The sequence below is a fragment of the Myotis nattereri genome (genome assembly GCF_964212035.1).
Source record: "Myotis nattereri genome assembly, chromosome: 21".
NCBI lineage: Eukaryota > Metazoa > Chordata > Mammalia > Chiroptera > Vespertilionidae > Myotis > Myotis nattereri.
The window spans coordinates 10,417,801-10,426,037 of record NC_138097.1 but is presented as its reverse complement, the minus strand read 5'-3'; the positions used below and the strand labels follow the sequence as shown (position 1 = coordinate 10,426,037).

General features: G+C 47.3%; 2 protein-coding genes across 2 annotated transcripts in view; one reads left to right on the top strand and one right to left on the bottom strand.

Moving 5' to 3' along the window:
- Window positions 1-8,237, bottom strand: part of CRTC3 (CREB regulated transcription coactivator 3) — a gene marked incomplete at its 5' end in the record, with an annotated part of 1,283,408 nt that overhangs the window by 856,869 nt on the left and 418,302 nt on the right. The gene's annotated exons all lie outside the window — the stretch shown is intronic.
- On the top strand, window positions 14-6,415 carry NGRN (neugrin, neurite outgrowth associated). Its single transcript, XM_081114677.1, has 3 exons — window positions 14-381; window positions 747-857; window positions 5,343-6,415. The coding sequence occupies exons 1-3, from the start codon at window positions 218-220 to the stop codon at window positions 5,935-5,937; spliced, it is 870 nt and encodes a 289-aa protein (XP_080970803.1). The 5' UTR covers window positions 14-217; the 3' UTR covers window positions 5,938-6,415.

Below are 8,237 nucleotides of genomic sequence, written 5' to 3'. Positions count from 1 at the left end.
GTCCTTCACCTCATTCGGACTCTCGCGTCCCCGGGAATCGCTCCCATTATTTACAGCGGAAAGGGTGGGCCGGAGAGCTCTTCCAGCCCAGATTGGCCGCCTTCTGCCGGAAGCAGGGAAGGCCGGGACGTCACTTCCGGTCCCGCCCTACCGCTTCCGGTCCCGCCCCTCGGCTTCCGGTGTTGCTGCGTTTCAGGCTGCAAGCAGTCGGATCAACATGGCGGGTGCTCTGAGTCTCCTGCTCGGGCCGCGCGTCCGTGCCGTCGTCGCTCGCTGTGGGTTCGCGACGCAGGGGGTGGCAGGCCCGGGATCTACCGGCCGCGAGCCGGACCCCGATTCCGACTGGGAACCAGAGGAGCGGGAGCTGCAGGAGGTGGAGAGGTACCGGCTCCTTCCCGGGCCCTCGGCCTGAAGCAGGGCCTGGCGCCCCGGCGCTGCAGGCCGCGCCCCCTCGGCCGCCGGGCGTCCCGCCGCCGCCGCGTTCGCAGCGGCCCTTGCTTCTTCCCTCCTCAGAGGCGCAGGGGCCGGTGTTCAGCTCCTTCGGGCCCACGGGCCCCTTCCCCAGTGACGTATTTCGTCGCCCGCGTAGCGAGTGCGCCCTGCCCGGGGGCTGCTGTCGTAGGTGTTAGATTTCCGGGGCAGCGAACAAAGAGACGAGGGCTGGGCGCGCCCTGATGTAGCCCGAGACGCTGCAGCCACCCATGTTGCTCCCACGCACGGCTTCTGCCATTGGTTCTCTCCCCCAGCGCCCTGAAACGACGGAGAAAGGCCATCCTGTTCCAGAAAATTCGGAGGCAAATGGAGCCGCGAGGGGCCCCGCCCCGGACCCTGACCCGGGAAGCCATGGAGCAGATCCGGTGAGGTTCCTGGGGGGAAGGGTACTGGGGCCCACGATACTGTTTTTGCATTTCATTTTTATTTTTATCTTTATTATTTTTTAAAATATGTTTTATGGAGTGTTTACAGAGAGGAAGGGAGAGGGGTAGAGAGTTAGAAACACCGATCAGCTGCCTCCTGCACGCCCCCCACTGGGGATGTGCCCGCAACCCAGGTACATGCCCTTGGCCGGAATCGAACCCGGGACCCTTCAGTCCGCAGGCGGATGCTCTAGCTACTGAGCCAAACCCGTTAGGGCTATTTTTTATTACTTAAGTTTTCTTTACGACAGTATAACGAGCTTCCATAATCCCGTCATCTTGATTGAATAGCTTTTATTATTTATTTATTTATTTATTTATTTATTTTTATTTTTTTTTAAAGGTTTCTTTTTTTAAAAAAAAAATATTTTATTGATTTTTTACAGAGAGGAAGGGAGAGAGATAGAGAGTTAGAAACATCGATGAGAGAGAAACATCGATCAGCTGCCTCCTGCACATCTCCTACTGGGGATGTGCCCGCAACCCAGGTACATGCCCTTGACCGGAATCGAACCTGGGACCTTTCAGTCCGCAGGCCGACGCTCCATCCACTGAGCCAAACCGGTTTCTGCTGACTGAATAGCTTTTAACATTGTGACACAGTTGGTGTATTTTGCTGAAATCTTTCGCATAGGCGTTTGCAGACATCGCGACATTTAAACCCCAAATAGGAAATCAGGACGTTCCTCACCTAAGATCCAGGGATGAGAGCTTCCGTGGTTGTGCGCATTTTTTCTGAGGAGAGAACCCTTAATTTAGAATTATTTTCTCTCTCTTTTTTTTTTTAGAAAATCTTTAGATAGAGATCCTTTCTTAAATTTTATTTTATTTTTAATTTTTTTAAAATATATTTTATTGATTTCTTACAGAGAGGAAGGGAGAGGAATAGAGAGTTAGAAACATCAATCAGCTGCCTCCTGCACACTCCCTACTGGGGAAGTGCCCGCAACCAAGGTACATGCCCTTCCTTGACCGGAATCGAACCCGGGACCGTTGAGTCCGCAGGCCGACGCTCTATCCAGTGAGCCAAACTGGTGAGGGCTCTTTTTTATTTTTTAAAGTTTTTTGTTTTGTTTTGAATAGTTGACGTGGTTTGAAATTAGAACAGAATAATGTGGTTTACATATTGAGAAGTATTAACCCCATCCAGGCTCCTGTGGGTGTTGTTTTGAATAGTTTTCTGGGGGCCTTTTGCTATATCTGCACATAGCGATTATGAATATAGGTGTTTGTTTTCACCTTAATCTGACAGTAGACGACTCTAAATACACATACTACCTGTACTTTTTTTCATTTAACATCTTTCCGCTTCAGAAGAGTTTTGTGGAAGTCATAGTTAGTCATAGTTTATTAGTCAGTCTTTTATGATGGCTCCTGGGTTGTTGCCGCTCATTTGCTCTCACAGATGGTGCTCTAGTGCCTAACTGTGCACCCATTATAATACCATAATAGAGGCCCGGTGCACGAAATTCGTGCACGTGGGGGGTGGGGTCCCCCAGCCTGGCCTGTGCTCTCACACAGTGTGGGAGCCCCGCGATCCATCGCCCCAAAGAGGTAGGCCCTGCCCACCCATCCGGGGCTCCTTGATGGATTGCCCCTAAGAGGTAGGCCTGAGCCGGGGTCCCACCTCTGTGGCGGATGCGCCTGGCCATGGGAGCCCGCGTGGAAGCCATGTGGAGCGGCCACCGCCTCCGTTGTGCACACAACCATCTTGTGACTTTGTAAGGGCCTCATGCTTGAGGGCATGACAACTACTTATCCTTTCATTAGTATGGATATCTACCAGGCGTAGTTGTTTATACATTCCCGAAAGTAGGGGTGCTAGGCCCAAGGGCAGGTAGATTGTGCATTTTGATAAATATTGCTAAATAGCTCTCCGTGAGTTACGTGCCATTTTTCATTTCCGTCAGAATGACTCTGAAATTGAGACTTAGAATAAAGATGCTGGAGAGCCGATCAAGAAGACTTTGTGGCCCCATTTGGGTCAGCGGATTGAGCATCGGCCTGTGGACCAAGGGGTCCCAGGTTTGATTCCGGACAAGGGCACGTAGCTGGGTTGCAGGCTCCTTCCCTGCTGGGGCCCTGGCCAGGGAGCGTGCAGGGGGCAACTATTCAATGTGTTTCTCTCACATTGATATTTCTGTCTTTCCCTCTGTCTTCCACTCTCTCTAAAAGTCAGTGGACAAATATCCTCAGGTGAGGATTAACAAAAAAGGAAGAGGAAGACTGTGGGCCTATAGGGCCTCTTGCATTGGCTTCCTCCTCTGTCGAACAACAGCTTCTTCCAAACTTCCCACCTGTCAGACCTGTAAATGTCGTCTGTAAATGTCCTTTTTTTTTTTTTTTAAATTATATTTTATTGATTTTTTACAGAGAGGAAGGGAGAGGGATAGAGAGTTAGAAACATCGATGAGAGAGAAACATCGATCAGCTGCCTCCTGCACACCCCCCACTGGGGATGTGCCCGCAACCCAGGTACATGCCCTTGACTGGAATCGAACCCGGAACCCTTCAGTCCGCAGGCCAACGCTCCATCCACTGAGCCAAACCGGTCTCGGCAATGTCCTTTTACTCCAAAGAAAAAACAGGCCATTAGGTAGGTGTCCATGAAAGCTTCCTGGTCTTCCCTCTTGTTTCCCATCTCAGTCCTGCACTGTTTACGTCTCGGAGGAAACCCTAGCCCTTCACTCGTCCAGGACCAGTCTTCTGTGCGCGCTGGGTCCTGTCCCTCCCTAATTCCTCAGGAACCGACATCTGTCATTTTAAGTTCTTTTTTTTTTTTTTTTTTAATATATTTCATTGATTTTTTACAGAGAGGAAGGGAGAGGGAGAGTTAGAAACATCACCCTAGCCGGTTTGGCTCAGCGGATAGAGCGTCGGCCTGTGGACTGAAAGGTCCCAGGTTCGATTCCGGTCAAGGGCATGTACCTTGGTTGCGGGCACATCCCCAGTAGGAGGTGTGCAGGAGGCAGCCGATCGATGTTTCTCTCTCATCGATGTTTCTAACTCTCTGTCTCTCTACCTTCCTCTCTGTAAAAAATCAATAAAATATATATATTAAAAAAAAAAAAAAGAAAAGAAACATCAATGAGAGAGAAACATCGATCAGCTGCCTCCTGCACACCTCCTACTGGGGATGTGCCCGCAACCAAGGTACATGCCCTTGACCGGAATCGAACCCGGGACCCTTCAGTCCGCAGGCCGATGCTCTATCCGCTGAGCCAAACTGGTTAGGGCTTAAGTTCTTTATTTTGTTCACAGCAGGCTGCCTATCTTTGTTGTTGTTACTTTTTGGGTTTTGTTTTTTTTTTTTTGGTCTATGAAACCATTCTCCACAAATTTATCCGTGACTTTTTTTACATGCTAGGCATAACTGATCTTCTAGTCTTTAGGCTCCCTACCATTTCTGCAGCATTGGACCTTGTGGTTTGCTTTCAGAAAATTCTCTTCTCCCTTGACCCAGTTACTCCTCACTTCTGTTTCTAGGGCCGCTTTTGTTTCCTTCCTGAACACTCCTCTCTTCCTCCTGTTTCTTAAATATTGCTGTTTTGTAGAATTGTCTTCTCAGTCACTTAACCTCACTCCGCCTATTTCCCTGCCTAATGGCAGCCACTCACATGCCTTCAACAGCCCTTGCTGTTCAAGCCATCATTTTCAGTCCATGTTTTTCTTCTGAACTCTGTGTATATCAACTGTGCACTACATACCTCTGGATGTCACACAGGCTCCTCAAACTCAACATGTACAAAATAGAATTTGTCATTGTTCCCTGACAGTTTAATTCTGCTCCTGTTTTTGCTATAATCCCACCAATCACCCAAGCTAAAATCCTGAATCTGCTTCCTCCCCCAATATTTAGTCCCTTAACCAAGTTTACCACTTGGCCTTCCTGAGCATTTCTGAAGTCTTCCTTTTCCTGCTCTCATTGCCACCGCCTGTTCATACTACCTGGATTATTCTGATAGCCTCTTGCCTCTAGTCTTGCCACTGAAAAACTACCACTGGATTGAGCTTCAGAATGAAATTTGCTCATGGCATTCCCCTGACTAAAAGCCTTCCTTGGTTTGCTGTTGCTTTGGGGTAAACGCCAGACTCCTAAGTATGGCATGATTTTGCTCCTGCCCGTGCTGTCCGACAAGTTGAGCTATTCCCCATGAACATGATGTTCTCTGCATTTCATGTGCTCACTGTACCGTCAGTACTTTTGATCTCTTCTCTTCCCCTCGGTCAGCTTATTACTCCTTTTCATCCTTTCAGACCAGCTCTACTGTGGACTTAGAGTGGCTGGGTGTTGGTGTTAGCACACAGGAATGAAACACAGCCCGTGTTTGTACCTCTTCTTCTCACGTATTTATCACTCATATCAGTTAGCTATTCTGATAGGATACTTTTTGACAACTTGAAAATTGCTTTGTTTTCCTATAGGTATTTACATGAAGAATTTCCAGAATCCTGGCCAGTTCCCAGATTGGCTGAAGGCTTTGCTGTTAGCACCGATGTGATCAGAAGGGTTTTAAAAAGCAAGTTTGTACCCACATTGGAGAAGAAACTGAAGCAGGATCAAAAAGTCCTTAAGAAAGCTGGGCTTGCCCCCTCGCTCCGCCAGCTTCCAGGCCCTGGGGAGACCTGGAAGCTGCTTTCTGCAGGCCACCCCGTGTCAGGGGGTGAAGCCTCATCCCAAGGCCAAGGTCACAGCACCGCTTTGAAGGTGATAGAACCGAACACTCAGAGTACAAACACTCCGAGGAGACAGAAGGGAAGGAATAAAGGAGCCCAGAGCCTGGAGAAGGAAAGCTTTGTGCCTGTTGCTGCAGCCCAAGGTCATCAGAGCGAGCTGCAGAAGTTCCCCACCAGCGATGGTGAGGGCACCAGAGGCACCGGCAGTGATGGACTGCCAAGTGCGCGGAAGCTGGAAGAGTTGAGGGCAAGAGGACTGGGTGACCAGAACTTCAGCAGCAAGGTCGTGCAGAGGGGGCGAGAGTTCTTTGACGACAATGGGAACTTCCTGTACAGAATTTGAACTGGAGCCTGGCTTGGGGAGATGTCACGTAAAACACAGCTGAGCGAGTAGTATATTTGAGCTGCCTGGATTTCTGTGTGTGGATTATCCGCCTTGGAAGTGATGAGCCTGGAAATGGAAGGAGCTGTTTGGATTCCAATCTGAGAAGGGACAGTGAACTTCACAGGGCAGATGTATATGCGGGCAGCGTGAATAACCGACTAGGTATAGTCTAGCTAGCTCCTGGAGCGTGGCTCCTGGTCTGACCCACGTGGGTGTTCAGTACTCACCCTTCTTGCTGAGGCTTTCTATGTGTCAAAATCAGCCTGTGTCGCATGTGTTAGGAGTTCGTTGTATTTGCAAGATGTGTTTGGGAGGAATTGAAAAGTTTTCCTTCTGACATCATGTACTTCTTGATTAAGAAACACTAACAGTTCTGGAGCTGCTTAGTCAATTGGTTGTATCCGTTTTGTGCAAAATAAAGTGAAATGTAGCCGTCTGTTGATTGGTGCTCTGTGGGGTGGGAGGGTTTACCTGTGAATCAAAGAGGAAGGGAAGGGGTGAGGCAAAGGCTCCGTTGTCATTAAACATTGGGAGGAAGATAAGGCCAAAGGAATCTCCAGCAGAGACCTTAGGTCGAAGCTCAAGAGCCTGGCAAATTGGACAACAGAAGGGACTTAAGTCCTTGAGCTCTGGCGGGGCATATGTGGTCTGTTCAGGGTAGCTTCACCTCTGCAGCTGAGATTCAGTGCAAGGGAGGCGTGAGGGAAACTCGGTATAAAATTCTAGACGAGTTCTTGAACCTCTGAGCACAAAAGTTTTGCCTAATCTTACAGAATTTTTCAAACCTATGAAAGTAGGAAGAATATTGTAATGCAGTGAACTGTGTACTCATCACACGACATTACATTTAACAAATGGCAAATCTTTTCATTATCCCATATTTGCCCCACATTCCCCCCAGACATCTTATTTCATAAGTACTTAATTATGTATCTCAAAGACATAGGACTCTTAAAAATATTTTTTTATTGATTTGAGAGGTGGAGAGAGAGAGATACATCAATGATGCAAGAATCATCGATCAACTGCCTTCTGCACCATCAGCTGCCTTTTGCATGCCCCACATGGGATCGAGCCATCAACCCGGGCATATGCCCTGACTGGGAACTGAACCATAACCTGGTTCATAGGTTAATGCTCAACCACTGAGCCAGTCCAGCTGGGCGTATAAGGACTCCTTTTTAACAAAGATACATAAGCCATTATTATAACAACACATTGCGGACCAATAGTTTTATTGCTAGCTTTACCCAGTGGCCAGATAAATTTCTATTGAACGAGTACAAAAACGTTTTACATAAATGTTAAAGGCATGCTTTAAAATTACCCATTGCATTTTGAAGTTATATGTTCTTACAAACGAATACCTTTTTGAAGTATGATACTTTGTAAAACACTAATATGAAACGAGAATTCTCATGATCTGTCTGCAATGTGTTAAGTTTTAGTCATTCCTTAATTGTAGCTAATATCCCGAAAGCATTTTCTGATTGTTTTTTAAATAGTTTTTATGGTTTATTTCTTGCCGTTAGGAACCAAACAAGGTCCACACTGTAACATTGCATTGTGTTGCTATGTTCCAGAAGTCTCACATTCTAAAGTGGTTTCCCCTTCCCCTTCATTCCCCTCACCATTTAACAGGTGATCCCATAACATGTCTGCATTATATTTCATCTGCATGATGTCTTCTAACATGTCCCTACCCTCTATTTCCTATGAACTGATAGCTCGGTCTTGAGGCTTGATCAGGTCTCAGTTTTTGGCAATGGGTGACGCTCTGTGCATCTCACCAGATGAGGATGTGATGTGATGATTGATCAGTGAGTTCATCGGCTCCATCCCTTAGGTCTCTCATAAGCTTTTTTTCCCCTAAACAGATAAAATTTCCATCACCCCTGAAAATTCCCTAAATTCTCTTTCTAGTCAATTATCCCAAAGTCAATCACTTTTCTGGAAAAAAAAAAAAAAAAGCTAGCTTAGTTTGGCCTGTTCTATAACCTTGATGCCACTCTTGTTCTGGCTTCTTTCATTTATTCATTTATTTTTATGAATATACCAGTTTGTTTACCCATTTTCCCACCAATGGCATTAATAAGTCAAAATTCCAGTACCCAAAGGTCACAGCCAGCGGGACTTAGCATTCTTCTCTTCCCTCCACCTAGCCCGCATCTCTCCTGCAGCTCGGAAGGCTGGAGGAGTAGGTTTGATTGAAGTAAAGATCCCCAATGACCAGCGCCCTTCAGCTTTAATTGGTTTCA

What these genes read in the sequence shown, in the direction of transcription:
- NGRN (XM_081114677.1), top strand. Translation starts at nt 218, where the DNA reads ATGGCGGGTGCTCTGAGTCTCCTGCTCGGGCCGCGCGTCCGTGCCGTC. An exon ending in GAGCTGCAGGAGGTGGAGAG is followed by an intron (nt 382 to 746) that starts GTACCGGCTCCT and finishes TCTCTCCCCCAG; the next exon opens with CGCCCTGAAACGACGGAGAA. An exon ending in GAAGCCATGGAGCAGATCCG is followed by an intron (nt 858 to 5,342) that starts GTGAGGTTCCTG and finishes GTTTTCCTATAG; the next exon opens with GTATTTACATGAAGAATTTC.